The 16,698-nt window shown below is 45.3% G+C and overlaps 2 protein-coding genes across 2 annotated transcripts in view; one reads left to right on the top strand and one right to left on the bottom strand.

Annotated features, from left to right (window-relative positions):
* Window positions 1-875: 875 nt before the first annotated feature.
* On the bottom strand, window positions 876-9,498 carry LOC144103239 (zinc finger protein 593). The gene is made up of 3 exons (XM_077636016.1): window positions 9,198-9,498; window positions 5,643-5,705; window positions 876-1,030 (listed from the first exon to the last, which is right to left on the bottom strand). The coding sequence occupies exons 1-3, from the start codon at window positions 9,389-9,391 to the stop codon at window positions 913-915; spliced, it is 375 nt and encodes a 124-aa protein (XP_077492142.1). The 5' UTR covers window positions 9,392-9,498; the 3' UTR covers window positions 876-912.
* A 3,988-nt stretch (window positions 9,499-13,486) lies between these two features.
* The window catches only part of LOC144105008 (multidrug resistance-associated protein 1-like), a 156,264-nt gene continuing 153,052 nt past the window's right edge, over window positions 13,487-16,698 (top strand). Inside the window, exon 1 of the mRNA XM_077638229.1 lies at window positions 13,487-13,629. Within this exon, the coding sequence (XP_077494355.1) occupies window positions 13,600-13,629 (30 nt within the window). The 5' untranslated portion in view covers window positions 13,487-13,599. The remainder of the gene's footprint in view (window positions 13,630-16,698) is intronic.

Below are 16,698 nucleotides of genomic sequence, written 5' to 3' on the forward strand. Positions count from 1 at the left end.
ACAATGGCGCAGAGTCTCTGGCTAAGGCATGCGTTCTACAGCAGTCCTCATAACAGCATATTTTGTTCTATGTAACGATCAGGCTTGCCACTCTGCGTCTCATTCACACAATAATTCTTTTTGCCCCACGCTGCCCCCTCTCTTCTCACTGCCCTGGTGCAACCCCCGTACACCCCTCGCGATGCCACTAGCTAGATACGAAAAGTTATAACTGCCAATGCCTGTGCAATCGGCGTGTACAACTAGAACAGCACGCAAAACAGAAACAGTAATGCATAACAACTGCGATGCCACTGTGAAAAGGCTGTCACCATGATTGGTTTCTGGTAAAATTCATTATGCTGTGCTGGCAGAGCCATCAGGAGTTATTGACATACTTCCCCTGCTGTAATACTGTGTCACGGCCAACATTTGTCAGTGACTGCTTTTTAGAGTGAGAGCATTAAAGGTCTCGTCTGGTAGAAAACCCGGCTACGGTGTCATCAAGACTAGATTGTACTGCATGGTTGAGGGAGAGAGTCACTCTTAGGTTTGTATGTAGAAAAGAAATTTTGCTGGAAGGAAAAAAAGGTGGTCAAGTGGAATTGAATCGCTGTCCTTTTGGTCACACAGCAGACGAATTACATTACAGGAACGATTAGTTCATTAGGGTCATAAACTGGCGTCGCCAATTAATATGGATGATGATGAGTAATAAAGCAGTATGTGATGGCAACAAGCATGTTGATGTCTACAAAAGGGTGCACCAGGGGACCCCCCAAAACGACAGTAGAGGCCCTTTAATGCTATTGCGTCATACTCTTAAAGTGAACTCAAGGTGAGCTTTAAGGTGTTCCCCAATTTTTTTTGTGTCACCGAGACAGAAGATAACAACATCAAATACAGGGACCATTTTACTTTCACTAGACACGATTACTCCTTCGGGGGCTGTGATTCCACTTTGCGCCTTTTGGGTGGAATGTAATTTCCCATGCCGGCTGCAGCTTCGGCTTCGGCTTGGCTGTATGGCTCTTCTTCTAAGGCCTTCAACCTGGGCAGTTAGAAAAAACAGTGCTCAAGCTTGAAGTTCAGAAGAATAGGATGCACTACAGAATCTGCAATTGTTCACATGGCTGGAGGGAAACAAAGAATTTTAACTATTGCACTGTGTAAGTAAGGTCATTGTGTGTATTCTATTGTAACTTTCACTTGAATTTGAACCATTATAGTGTGTATGTAAAGTCGCTGCTGCCAAAATGGCTCCCTGACCTTGTCAAGCTGTGTTCACAACTTTTTGTCAGGGAAGCCATCAACATTGTACCAATGTTGAAAATAAATTTGATTTGATTAAACTTGACATGCTGTTGACCCTGATTAGACACCTAAAGCATCTCTGAACCAGATTTTTTTACACGGCCGCTCAGCACCTTCACTGGTTGAAAACAAACCACCGGCTCCTACTGCACATGTGCAGTTCATGTTAGTAACAAGTGTGCATGACAGATGATGGCAGCTGCCAAACACACACTTGCAACTTCACTAGTGCAGTTGGTGCCTCGTGGAACCAGATTGTGTCTGCATCTTCCACGAGCGTTTGCTTTCAACCAGAACGTGGCCTCTGTGATCAGCTCCAGCAGTGCGCTGTTTGATAGTGGAGGCCATGGCCAGAACCAGACAAATTTTTTGCTCCTCCCCAGAGGGCGTCACATCTTGTGAAAAAGGCAGATTCAGTAACACAGCAGTGGCCTAGCAGTTTGAGCATCTGCCTTGCATGCTGGAGGTCCATGGTTCGATCCCCAGTGCTGCTGGGAACCAACCGGTGATACAACGGGTACAAGCTTTTGCTTGGAGTGGTGTTCAGCTTTTCCGGAGTGAAATGCTTGAGAAACCGGTCTTTGACTCCCTCTTGTGTAGCTAAAGGTACCCTATGCAGTGGGCTCTGTGGCCATAAAGCTGCCCCTGCGCCATAAAAATTCGTCACCATCATCATTTTGAATTCAGACGTGTATGGTGTGCACACAGGTGACAGAGATGGTGAACCTTTGCCTTAGGAGGCCTTCGATGCAAAGGCAGGTACCTTTTCAGACTAGCACTGTTGTGCACATCACCAGCTGGAATGCACAGGTCCACGAGAGAAAATCAAGGGAGCAGATTACAGTCTAAGCATGCTAGAATGAATCTAGCTACAACAGGCAGTCGAATACAGCGTACTATGCCTGCTATTTGGGTTCGCCTGCATGCACTGTTAGTGGGTGCAATTTAGTTTTGAATGGACCAGGTATAACAGACAAATGGTTTCTAGTACATCAAAACTTCACAAATGTTTTTTTCTTATGGAGGACTAACAACATAGCTTCTCTCATAGTCCAGCTAAAACCAATAACTCCACGCAGTTCAGTCATTAAACCAATATATACAAGCACGTTTTATAAAGGTGAGACCTCAAAACTTGAGCGGGAGTTGTAGGAAGGGTCCCTTGATTAGACTTCAGATATTTTGTCATCTGAGCAATATACAACTACAGAATACAAAGAGAAATACAAAAAACAGCTTTCACACAGAACGAACACAAATTTCAGTGAATAATCAATAGTGGTAAAAGAAGTACATGTTCGCTACTACTAAAATGATATGGTTAGTTATTGTGATTACGAAGTAAATTGAAGGCCTGCTTTCACAAGGTGGTTATTTGAGTGCAAAGATGATGACAACATAATGCTAACTGGTAACTTGTTCCATAGATGTGTACCTACAAAATAAAACAAAAATGACCCACAGTTTGTTCTTATGTTTTGGTGCACTCAAAGTTGTGCCAGATGCTGTTCCCAGTAAATACTTGCTGGTGCTGTTATTATTGCTGAAGAACAAGCAATGGCATTTTGAACCAGCTTATGAAGAATTATCAATATATGGTACTTAATATGGATGTTCAAAGGTATAATTAAGCCAATGATAAGCGAATTTAACTGATTTTTGCCTTTAATGAATAGGATTGCCTGCAGAGCTGTTTTTTTAGTGACTTCTAAGGGGGCAAGAGTACTATGATATGTTAAACCATAAAAACTCATTGCACATGTAAAATGAGGGTGAATGAAGCTATAGTAGAAGGTTGGGAGGGTTTCGACGGGAGACAGGTAGCGTAATGCGCAAATGAACAGAATTTTTTGGTACATCTTTAAAGCTATTTCTTGAACATGTTTGTGCCACTGAACTTTGCTGTCTAAGTAAACTTCTGAAAGCTTTGTGTTGTTAACACCTTACAGCCTGTGAGTACCAACCAAATGCTTGCATTTTTAGCTAGGAGTATATTTTTGGCTACAAAAACAATGTAATCAATTTTTGGTATGTTTGCTAATAGGAGGTTTTATTTTTACTAGATTGAAAGCTTAGATATGACATAATTTGCTTTCATGTAGATATCATGTTTATTAATGGCTGCTATAAAAATGCTAGTGTTGTCTGCGCATAAGATAGTCTTTCAATAACTATGCAGACAGAGCACTAGTATAACAGAAAAAGAGGAAAGAAACGAGTATGGATCCCAGCAGAACATCACAGTTAATTACAAACTGCAAAGACTGAGCACGGTTCATGCTGACCTATTGTTACGGTTCAGCAAATAGTTTTTTATTAGTTGTAATGGTGTGCTTCAAATTCCGTAGTCCGCTCCGTAGTGAAATGAGAGTCCGCTCCAGTAAGCATAGACTGTGTATTAGGAAATCAAGGACAAAGCTAAGAAAGCTCTGCCTTTGCCTAGAGCTGTTTTTCTATGATGCTACAATAGTAATACAACAGTAAACTGCCTAATTATCAATTTTGCCAAGGCAGTAGATAGCATCTGAAAACATTGTGTACATTTACACAGTTCTATTGATCTTACAAATCCAGCAGCAAGTGCTTATTTCATGCACTCTAATGTGATGACCACTGGAGCTACAGCTACACATCACCAAAGCAACCAAGACTGGGATGCAGAGAAAATGCAAGAAAAGAAAATGCGAGAACATTCTTCACTACCTTCTCTTCTTTTGTGCTATCAGTCTGCAGCTCACAGCATGAACTGTACCACTATAACCACTGCAGCCACCTGTAACTTCGTTAAGTTGCTACCATCACTACAACTCGATCACTATCACCTTGTCGCTAGCGCCGATGTTTCATTATAGTTAGTGGTATAGCCAGTGTTTCATTATAGCCAGTGTGTCATTACAGCCGGTGTTTTGGTCTAGTTGTTGTTATAGCAGATGGCAGGAGGAGAGTGGGAACCCCCATATAAGATGCAGCAGTAAACTTTGGTATAATTACTCCAACCATCTAGGTGGTACGTGCTGTTAACTTCTTGGACCACTTCATGGCAACAGTACATGAAAGCACGGTACATGAGGACACAGCTGAAATCGCGGGAACTGCTCCAATAGCACTTGAGGTGTTGGGCTAGTGGTTCCAATAATTCATTGACCGCTAGTCAGACCAAGACAAAAGAATACATATGGAAAGGACTTGTGTTTGCAAAACTAGCACAACTCTTGCACTGGTGTGTCATATGTGCCAGTCTGTGCAGCATTTCAAACCATGGACAGCACCCAAGATACCACTAAGTGGCACTCTAGCAAGAAATGTCCTATATCCAGCCGAGAACATGCAGACAACTATGGTATACCTCATTCATCACCATCATCAGCCAGATTGTGCCCACTGCCGGACAAAGGCCTGCGCCAGCTGATCCACCTTATCATCAAACTTCTTCATCCCATCTGCTCACCCAACTTTCTGCTGTCCCGTGCTAGCTTGCTTTATGTTCGAATCCCGTTCAATTACCCTTAATGACCATCGATTGTCATGACCTTATATTACATGCCCTGTCCAAGCCCATTTCATCTTCTCGATTTCGACTTGGATGTTATTAACCCACATTTGTTTCCCGACTCATTCTCGTCTCTTTTCATCTCTTATCATTACACCAATATTTTCTTTTCAGTAGCTCGCTGTGTTGTCCTCAATTTAAGTTGAACCCTTTTCGTTAGCCTCCACGTTTATGCCCTAATAACAATAGACTAATTCAAAGCACCAAGTACACGACAGCACATAGCACGTGATGGCTTTCTTGTTTTACACCCTGACAGCCTGGTACAAGTGCTGTTCTGTGGCTTAACAGACAACAGCAAACCATTTAAGGCAAAAAAAGATAAGACATGTGAGAAGATTCAGGGCAAAGGAGAAGATAACACGAGCATTAATACCTCTCACCATTCTCTGCTTTCCCTTTCATTTAACTCTGCACTGCTGGCAAGGTTTTTCCCTTCCTTTTTGTGTCAAAGGACGTGGAGGGAACTTCTCTTTCTTGGACTTAGCACAGCACGCAACTGACAGCTATGCAACCAGGGCTGCCATCCAAGCCGCTCACCGGACACACGCATGCGGACACATGGGCCTCGGCATCGACCACTGTTAGCAATGATTAACGAAGCCAGTCTTTACCTTTTCTTATTATGCCAAAGGGTGAACTTGCACAATATAATAAAAATACTGTTTCAAACATTACTTTTACGATGTCTGTTTTTTTTTTTTTCAGAACTGCACAAAACTCTCATCTTATTCAGAACTTTTTTGAAACAGTGCAAATGCAGCCACCATTTCACCAACTCCAAAAGGAAGAAACTTACCTCCTCTTGTGATTCTTGCTCTTCAGGTGGTCGTTCAGTGAATTCTTGTCCATGAAATACCTCCTGCATAAAGGCAGTAAAAACAAAGGATACAGCATCACACTACACGGCTGGAGAGGGAGACAGCAACAAACAAAGAGAGGTACACTTAGATACAGCTTCAGTCTGCAGTGCAGCTCTGCTCCCATTCACGACTGCCACACACAATTCCTTCACACAAAGCCAGGAGTCTACCACTGAAGCTTTTCTGCCTTTGGTCCACCTAACCAGAAAACTAATCATGAGACGAAATTATAAGTGCAAGACATTTTATGCTTCTGGCTTATGGAAGCAAACCGCAATATATCAATGAGTGCACTATATAAAGAGTGCATGAACTGCTGTCGATGAACAATGTCATCAATGGCCAGTTGGTGATCAAGGAGTGCCTGTGGGTCTTCATATCACCACTTCGAATTGAGAGGCAGAAAAATTTTTAAATCGAATTTTTTCTGCACTAAATGTATCATTTGTTGCCAAACAAACACAGCATTGCTGGAAAATTTTAGTAAAGGCCAAATGTTGGTACAGCTGCCCTGAGCGTCCCTTAAAGGGCAACTCCGGGGTTTTTTTTGAACATTATGAGTTGATAATCACCACATTCCTTATAGGCCCCTCTCACTGGAAAAAAAAAAAAAAAAGCTCTTTTCATACTTTTGAGTATGAGTATATTATAAACCAGGAAACTGAAGCTGAAACTGGGTTTCGACCAAATGATGACATTGTGACAGACCAATCTATGACATCGGAGCTACTGTCACAAATCCTATCGTGTGCCCATTGATTAGCTAAACTGGTGACTTAAGTGGCAGCTTCGGTTATTATTTGTCTGAAATGACCCAAAACAAGCTTGAAATTTTGTCCTTCACCAAACACAGAGCGAATATGAACAGCTGTGCACCCAGTGACATCACACACTCAAAACTGCCCGTTGCAGCCATGAATTGGGGAATTTTAGAATTCATTTGCACTGCACCAAAACACTATCTTGCTGTGAATTTGGCACAAAGGACCAGAAAACTGCAGAAAACTGCACCAGTTTCACTAAAATATGGTTAGAAAGAATGCCAGAGTTCCCCACTCAAGGAACTGCAATTCACTAATCTCGAGCAGTCATGCAATGCCACGGAGCGAGCCATTGAGGTCGCCAGGGCCCAAGAGCTCCTGGCGACTTCCCACCAAGAAGACCTCTACCTCTTTTTTTTTTAAATAAAGTTCATCTCTCCATCATGCCCTTTAACCCTTTAAGGAGCAGCAAAGATTCTGCCAAACACTGCAACCAGTGCAACAGAATCATTTGCACCATGGCACATCTGCCAGAGACTGCTTCAGGTGGTTTCAAGGTCAAGGCCATAGGGGTATGGCCAAACATTCCATCTCAGCTGCCATGAAAGAGTCCACACGCTTTCTGTTGCATTCAGCTATGTGCTACTGTGCAACAACACAGTGCTGCCTGTGCATGTTCTGGAAAGCATCGCCAATCTGCGCTGATGGTGTGCCACCCAAGTGAAAGCTCAATGGAAAGGCCAGCCTGCCAGTAAACAGGAGTCTGTGCCCTTCATTTTTCTTGCAGTGTTCACTCAAATCTGGTCTCCTCTAGTTATTTACTCCACTGGTGCCACACTGACAATGGCTGAGACTCTGGCATGATCAGGAAATAGCTACTTTGAGGCCAGTGCCACCATGCCTCAGAAACTGATCTCCTTCATCAGGGTACCCATACATGAACATCAGTGCTCCCATCACATTTTGTTCTGAATTCACGTCTAAGTTGCTTTTACAATCATCCTGCCCACATTATTTGATACCCCTGCCTCCAAGCAGAAGATTCATGCTGTAAGGGGAGGAAGATGTGCAGAAACTGATGTCAGAGTTTGGAAATTCCAAATGGTAAAGGTAAGTGCCATGCTGGGTTCAATGTCCCAAATCTGCATATGGGCCAAACATAGCTTGCACCGGCGTCACGGAAGCTGGCATTCTGGTGAACCAGGAGCACCATGAAAAGGTGTGCATTCCTATATTTCACTTATCAAAACCTGTATTGGCCTGCACTGCCAAAGGTATGTCTGGTTCACCATCGTGGTGCCCGTGATGTCAGGTGCAAGCTATCTACAAGGGGTGCCATAGTGGAGGGCATCAGATTGATTTTGAGCACCTGAAGTCCTTTAATGTGCACTGCCACTGCACAGCACATGGCTGTCTAGCATTTCACCTCTACTGAAGCATAGCTGCTGTGGCTAAGATTCAATCCCATGTCCTCGGACTCAGCAGCAAAACACCAAAGCCGCTAGGCTGTCATGGTACGTCAAATCATATTGGTCGCCAAGCACTCTATACAGCTTCCAGTGTAAGCAGCGACTATTGGCCACTGTGGTCTCCACTGTGCACACTGGATCAATTTTACATAAAAAGCCTGCAACACTACCAGAATGGTTGCTCCACAGAACAACCATTAAGTCTCTATCATCATCTATTCAGCACGCAAAAACCTGAAGGTGGCAGAGACGACGGAGCTCAAAAAAATTTAGAATGCAGCCACATTTGCCCCCTTACATCAATGCAACAATGTTCTTCCCCAGCAAGCACCACACTTGGGCACCTCCAGAACTTCATTGTGTGCGCACCCCGTATGAGAATGAACCGTGCTATAAACACATCGCCACTCAGGCTTGCAAAGCTTGCAAATTACCACTGTGTCAATTATTATTATAGCTTCCTGCACAAGTGACATAAAAGACCTGGGCTGATAACGACCTGTAAAGCATCACAATTAAACTGTGAGAACACCAGCATCGAGGGGAATTCATGCTTTGCTACACCAGCTGCTACTGCTGCTGCGTGGAAATTGGCAACGTAAGCACGCACTTCCTTAAGCCCTACAGACATGCATTGACACAAACGGCCTATGTGACCACACCTCTATATTCCCTCCAAGCACTGAAACACATCGCATTCCTGAGTCATTCACCGTGTTTGCATTTCAGTTTTGAACAAAACATTCATCATCTTCATATCATAACTAATTTACACGACGCTGTTTCCGGCCATAACTTTCAGCTCTTACACAGTGTGTGCAGTACATTTTGTACATGTTATGAAAGTATGGTGTGCGCGTGAGCGTGCGTGCGCATCCGCGAGTGTTCTTTGGAGTTCCTTTAGCTTTCTATCACATAGTCATCTGAATCTTTAGAGCTGCGTTTGCAAGCGGGAATGACAGCATTTCGTTCAAAATTTGGCGCTGTGCCTCGCCTTGAAGCAATACTGCATACAGGCACAAAACACGGGATCTCCTAGATTCCTGCAATGTAGGGAACCACAGTGAGCCACATGAACTGTCAGTAGGGCTATAATGAAAAAAAGAAAACGTTCGTGATAACACATCTTTCAACCCGTTTGCCGACGCAGCTACTTGCCACACTCGCATAGACAAAAACAGACTATGGGGACGGTAAAGTTTCCTCGCGTAACTTTTGCTACACATAACAAGCACAAGAAAATATGAAATGCACTTCTTACGCGCAGTGAAGACAGTAGAACTGCGCATCGCCAGGCATGTCGTAGTCGACCTCTTGGTTCAACAGCTTTTCGGCGTTCTCCGGCTGCATGTCAACGTGAATCTGGTCAATGTCCTTGGCCCTACGCTTTGTCTTGTCCTTCTTGTGCGAGGCTGTGTAGCCCTTGTGCGTTTTTTTCCTTCCATAACGGGTCATTTTGACGGGTGCCGAGATCTGCCGCACACGATGCGACAGTGGAACAACGTAAAAAGGGCGCAGCCATCTTGTATTCCGTCGTTGCCAGCGGACGAATCTTCGGGTGGCCACATTTGGAGGGTAGCCACTGGACACCTTAACCCCATGACCGGCCAGCATGGCCTCAGGCCGATATCTTTAACCTCGTGCTTGGGGAAATTATACGAAAGAATTATAACCAGGCGGGTGCAAGATTACATGGAGGAAAACGAGCTATACCCCCATAGCATGTTTGGATTTAAGGCAAAACTGTCCACGCAAGACGTCCTGCTGCAGATCAAGGACGAAATATTAACCAACGTACCCAGATGCGGCGAACGCATAATCATGGCCCTAGACATAAAGGGAGCTTTTGATAACGTTAGCCACGAAGCCATATTAACAGGCCTGGACGATTTGAACTGCGGGAAAAGAATGTATACGGATACGTAAGAGCTTTCCTCGCAAATAGAACGGCTACAATAGGGCTCGGGGAAATCAGGTCCAAGAGCTTTCAAACAACTAATAAGGGAACGCCGCAAGGGTCAGTGATTTCACCCATACTCTTTAACATAGCAATGGTTAAGCTCGCTAGACAGCTAGAAACCATACAAGGCATAAGGCATCCAATGTATGCAGACGACATCACTGTGTGGGTCGCGGAGGGCTCACTCAGCGAAAAGGAAGCGAAACTGCAGGCTGCCGCAACGTGCGTAGAGAATTATGTTAGAGACAGGGGCTTGGCTTGCTCGACGGAAAAATCAGAACTACTAAGGGTCTGGCTAGGTAAACTCAACCGATCCGCACCGGAAACAAAAGAACTAAAACTAAATGTTTATCTAGAAAGGAAAGAACAACCATCATAATATTAGGGATGTGGATTCAATCCAACCAAAGGTGCACGCAGGCGCTCAGACTAATACAGAAATCGGCGACACAGGTCGCCCGCATGATAACCAGGGTCTCTAGGAAAACACACGTGGCATGCGGGAGAGCGACACGCTTAAGCTTGTAAAGAGCCTAGTGGTCAGCCGAATTACATACCGTACTACAACTGCAACAAAGCAGAAGTAAAGCTAGCGGACACGATACTTAGGAGAGCATACAAAACAGCGCTACAGCTACCGCAATCAACCTCGACGGAGAAGCCAATGGCTCTAGGTCTGCATAACACCTTTGAGGAGCTAAGGGAGGTCCAACTCGTAGCTCAGCTCCAGAATCTAAAAAAGACCAAAAAAGGGACAGAGCTGCTCAAAAGATGCGGCTACGAGGGTGCACTGTCAGAGATAAAAAGATCAAAACGAATACCAGATGAACTGCGGTAAACAATCGGTCTTAAGGGCGACGGACTGGATTCCAAAATAAGGCAAACATGGCAGTGGACAGCAGAACGTTAGGTGGGCGGATGAGATAAAGTTTGCAGAGATCAGGTGGCCGCAGCTGGCACAGGACAGGGTTTGTTATATATATATATATATATATATATATATATATATATATATATATATATATATATATTGGAGAGGCCTTAGTATTGCAGTGGGCGCAGTCAGGCTGATGATGAAGAAAAGGGAAGACGAAAGCAAATTAAAAATTAAAAGTGCAGCATAACATTAGGGCGATGTAGTTGGTTCACATTCACGAAGGTAATTAACACAGTGCAAGGACGCGTACGAACCACAAAAACATCAACAACGGCGCAGACTAGCAAATAAGTGTGTTCCACAAGTTTCATATATGAAAGAAGAAAAGAGTAACGGAAATCAAGGAAGGCAGGGGGGAATTTTTCCAATGGTTGTGAGGATCAGTGGAAAATGAGTAAGGAATTTGTGGCTTCATAATGTCCCCGGGGGCACACGCGGATGTTTTTTCTTCCCCTTTTCGTTAGATTAGCTTTCTCCTGAACGAATGATTATTGATACTCGTCTCCCACCAATAAAAACCATCGTTTTGAAAAGTCTTCTATCGTTAACCAGATTAAGTAACTCTTGGCTTCTTTCATACGTGCATTAATTATCATGAGTCCCTCATATCCTTACCCTTGTGTTCTCTTGAAGCTGCGGAATACAAAGAGGAGAGTTGGAAATGACAGGAACAAGAATAAGCTTTATTTACTGGAAACAATGCAGCCCTTGCACCCCAGGTCTCCGCTTCGCTCCTCTCCCAGGTGACCAGTATTCGCAAGTTTATTGGGTCGGATGCCTTCATATTGATTGGTTATCAAGAAATGAAAGGCGCGGCAACTGTCTCACATATCTCGGCGGACATCCAAATCACGCCCCAAGGAATGGCAGGAAGGTGGAAGTGAAATAAGAAAGAGAGAAAGAGATGTCGTAGTGGAGGGCTAACTAGTGTATGCTGTAAGCTTGTTAGATGATAGCCAAATGCAAGTTACGCCTAATAAAGCCAAGCGCTTTAGATGCCTTGCTCATCATCGTGTCGGTGTGAAGATTCCATGACAGATTGGTGGATATATGAACGCTTAAATATTATATGTTGGACACCAGTTTCACGTGTGCGTCGTAAGTATAAGGCATCCGTTTAGTAGCGGTGAACATGATGGCTTTCGTTTTAGACACGATGATCTCCATCTGCCAATCTCCTCTGCACCAATTACCAAGATTTATCAGGTCCCTCTGTAAATAGTATGCATCCGTAGGGTTATTAATTTTTCTATATACTGCGCAATCATCTGCAAATAGTCGCACTGTAGAGCACTGGTTGTATCTGCTGTTATTTATATAAATTAAAAACAAGATAGGCCCGAGCAGCAGAACCCTGTCGTACTCCAGATATCACGACGGCAAGTGGAGATGAATGGTTATTAGCAAATACTGACCGTGTGCGATTTGATAGAAAATTATATATCCATGTAACAACTTTCACATTTATGTGCAAACTTGTAACCTTCCTAATGAGGCGCTGATGTAGAACCTTATCGAAGGCCTTCCTGAAATCTATAAATATCGCGTTTGTTGGGGACAAAGAGTGTACGGGCATGGTGAAGATTAGTAATTAAGATTAGCCTTCCTTCTGTAATGGGACCGACCGGCAGCAGTTCTGAGCAGCGCAGCGAAGAGGTCGACAAAGTACGGTCGTGATCCCGAGCGACACCTGTGAGTGTGTCGTGACGCTCTTCTACCAACGCCCAGCGCTTCGAATAAACACGCTTACACTTCATAATATACGTTACTTATTGTATATCTTCTTTATATCACCACCCTAAGTCGAGGGCTGGCGTGAAGAAATAAACCTGTTTGTTTGACTTTCCTTGTGGCCATCTTTAATAGAGAGTTTTGGCGCAGCTGTATACACGCCGAATACAATGACACGCTGCTGCTGCTACTGTTGCCTTGCTTGCCCGGTCACATTTATCGTAAGGTTGTAGTCACCGTAGTTAGCGAACTTACCGCGCGACGATGGAAAAATTCTCTTTCGTAGCGCAAATAAGTATATACCGAAGCTCGTTTCGTTTTCTCCTTGCTTCACACCTCATAATAATATTAATAATAATGATTGGTTTTTGGGGAAAGGGAATGGCACAGTATCTGTCTCATATATCATTGGACACCTGAACCGCGCCGTGAGGGAAGGGATAAAGGAGGGAGTGAGAGAACAACGGAAGAGAAAGGTGTGGTAGTGGAGGGCTCCGGAATAATTTCGACCACCTGGGGATCTTTAACGTGCACTGACATCGCACAGCACACGGGCGCCTTAGCGTTTTTCCTCCATGAAAACGCAGCCGCCGCGGTCGGGTTCGAACTCGGGAACTCCGGATCAGTAGTCGAGCGCCCTAACCACTGAGCCCCCGCGGCGGCTTCACCACCTCATAAGGCGCGAAAATTTCTGTAGTGTGCTTGGCTAAACTGTTTGCTTTTTTCTTACTTTAGTAAGACTGAGGCTGTGTGCTGCCACAATAGCAATGTTAGCACAGTGCCAACTGGAATATAGAAAGCGAATGCAGTGTCCAACTCGACGGATTGCTCGCACATTATCTTGTTGCCATCGCTGGCCGACGAGGAGATGCGGCTGCGAGGAAATTCTCACAAGACTCTCGTAGATTAGCGTTATCGCGCCGCTATTGTCTCATTCCTCGATCGGCCAGAGCTGCCAGTGGTCGAGCGGCGGCTTCGCATCCGTCGACACGGCCAGCTGGGCGTCCCAACATTGGCGATACGACGGCGGGCAGCATGGATTCATTCTGCGGCTCACCGCTCTGGGTGAGTCCCGTTCTGCCATTATTCCGGAGCTCTCCACGACGGCACCTCTTTCACTCCCGCCTTCCTCCTTTCCCTAACGGCGCGGTTCGAGTGGTCACCGATATATGTAATCTTCGATATGTGTAAGACAGTTACTGCACAATTTACTTTCCTCAAAAACGAAAAAAAGGGACACATCTCTGAACCACGCAGCTTGGCGCGCCCGCTTGCTAATAGACAAGAACTCCTCCCTTGAAAGGGAGCCTCGCCTGTTGCTGAGACAGAATTATAGGGAAATGAGGAGCCCATTATTCGACCGACAGACACGTGGACCTCCCCTTTTAAGCGATGGCGTTTAATAGCTCGGGTCGCAGAAAATCCGGCGTCGCCGTCATTGACCGTGGGCGAAAAATCCACGAAACGTCCTCAGAGAAGCAACCTTGGAGGCAGGTGGGTCAGCTAGGTCGCGTAACCTTGTGGTGTAATCACAACCTGCCCACCTGGTTGTGAGCAAACTGCCCACTACCGTGTCAGATGGCGGCTAAATTAATTATTGGTCGCTCGGGAAGAGCAAGCTGGGCCGCACCGGCTGCAGCACCTGCCATTGCAGGGCAGTGACGCTGCACCACTGCGCCAGGAGGGGTATGAGTACTCCCGGGGATCTATGAGAGAATCACCAATTCTGCATAATGAACATCGCGTCACACCCTTGAAGCAGAGCTTAAGTGTCTTCTTCAGCTTTCTTGTGGCAAAAGCAAAACGCATTCTGCAGAGGAAGGGATTAGAGTTCTGCTTTACATAGTGCCTGCATCTTTGTCGCGCTATTAATAGGGCGAACTGTTTACGCTAAGCACCCGTGAGTAGCTAAACCGACAGGGCACCGCCACACAAGCTAGCGAGAGCGCAGCGGCATTGAATTACGTAGGGCGAATAATTAACGATGCAATTGTCAAGCGCGCGGGCTCGTCAACGCGGTCGTGGGCGACGTACGCGTATCTTATCACGGATCGCTCGGCCAAAAGCAAAACATGAGAAAGTGCATTTTGTATGCGATATAGGAAGGAAACCTTTTAACTAGGCCGCTTATTTACTGAATATGATTTAACTTACAGGTCAGCTTTCCTTTCGCTCTGATTCTTACTAATATCTTTTTTTGGTTTGGTTTATGGGGCTTTAACGCCCCAAAGCGACTCAGGCTGTGAGGGACTCCGTAGTGAAGGGCTGCGGAAATTTCGACCACCTGGGGTTCTTTAACGTGCACTGACATCGCACAGCACACCGGCCTCTAGAATTTCGCCTCCATCGAAATTCAACCGCCGCGGCCGGGATCGAACGCGCGTCTCTCGGGCCAGCAGCCGAGCGCCATAACCACTCAGCCACCGCAGCGGCTTTTCTTTTTTGACGTCGAACTGAATGGCGTACACCTTCTAATGAGCGCACCCCGTGCTGTGGCTACCAGTAAGTAAAGTTCATTTTTTCCTCAACGTAACAAACGCGACCCGTTATTTTGGTGCGTAGTCTGCTGGTGGTGATAGTGAACGCTAGCAGGCGCCCTTTTCTCAACGCCGAAACAACTACACCATTTGTCTCGACAATTAACATTACGAATCACTGCGTAGGTTACAACTCACGACATACTACGCCACTGCATACTTATACACACATCTCAAACACACGTTACTAAATCATACACACCACAGCGCGTTCACTAGGTGCCAGACCACGAAGGATCGTTGGGTGGTTGGTTGGTTGGTTGGTTGGTTGGTTGGTTGGTTGGTTGGTTGGTTGGTTGGTTGGTTGGTTGGTTGGTTGGATGGATGGATGGATGGATATGGATGGATGGATGGATGGATGGATGGATGGATGGATGGATGGATGGATGGACACGGCTGAACCCTTTAAATCGGGCGGTGGCTCAAGCCACCTAGCCATGACTTATGAAATTTTACTCTTGTCTTGATTTTAGCCACCTATCAGATAACCTTCGCTTGTTTACTTCTACCCGCTTAAAATCTACTTTCCCTTCACTGTCCTTAAACCCCAGTGCCTTAGATAGATCAGCCCCGCTGCTGTACACTGTAGGGTGAAGCCCTTTACAGAAACGTATCAAGTAGCGTGTTAGAGCATGTTAGAGGTACACCTAGTGAGCTCGTGACCTATGTGTTGAAACAGGTAATACATACAAAAAAGGCGTTTCGTAGTCTATGCGCTGCGTGCCCGCCTGGCACGCACAGTGCTTGTGCTCGAGCCCAACAGTGGCTAATTTATTTTAATGAATTACTTCTTTGATCTGAAGAAACCCCCCCCCCCCCCCCCCCCCTAGAGGAACCCCCTCGCCATTTTTGGCTTCATTTCGACGCTCCCCCAATTCGTTAACCTCATTTGAAACTTGTGGGAATTTTTTCGACAGACGAAGGACGACGGACGACGCCGGGTTTTCATCACAACGAGCTCCTTGCGCTGTCGCGTAAGAACGCATACTCTGCACTGAAAGATTGCTAACGTACTTCTTGGTTGATGGTTTTCAGGCTCTCAGGTTGTTTGCTGCACTTGATTTATACATGCATTTGGTGCTGTTATGTTTTTTTTCTAGCATATCCGTCTCATTGTAAGCAATACTTACTGCTTTTTATGTTGCACACACACACACACACACACACACACACACACACACACACACACACACACACACACACACACACACACACACACACACACACACACACACACACACACACACACACGCACGAGCACACACACACACACACACACACACACACACACACACACACACACACACACACACACACATACACACACACGCGCGCGCGCACGCACGCACGCACGCACGCACACACACACACACACACACACACACACACACACACACACACACACACACACACACTCTCTCTCTCTCTCTCTCTCTTTGGAGGGGCGAAACAAAAGTAGTTGATGCACATTACATAGTGTTCTGTGTTTTCGGATGTGTATATCCGTAAAAATGCGGTGGGTGTTTTCGGATTTTGCTCATTTGCCGAGATATTCGGAGGTGATCCAAGTTTTTATTTCGTCATACCCATGATATGG

Source organism: Amblyomma americanum, chromosome 9, assembly GCF_052857255.1.
Source record: "Amblyomma americanum isolate KBUSLIRL-KWMA chromosome 9, ASM5285725v1, whole genome shotgun sequence".
Classification (NCBI taxonomy): domain Eukaryota; kingdom Metazoa; phylum Arthropoda; class Arachnida; order Ixodida; family Ixodidae; genus Amblyomma; species Amblyomma americanum.

Coding starts and splice junctions, on each gene's coding strand:
- LOC144103239 (XM_077636016.1), bottom strand. CDS start 9,391: ATGACCCGTTATGGAAGGAAAAAAACGCACAAGGGCTACACAGCCTCG. Junction 5,706..9,197: donor TTCTACTGTCTTCACTGCGC/GTAAGAAGTGCA, acceptor GCCTTTATGCAG/GAGGTATTTCATGGACAAGA. Junction 1,031..5,642: donor AGCAAGAATCACAAGAGGAG/GTAAGTTTCTTC, acceptor CTAACTGCCCAG/GTTGAAGGCCTTAGAAGAAG.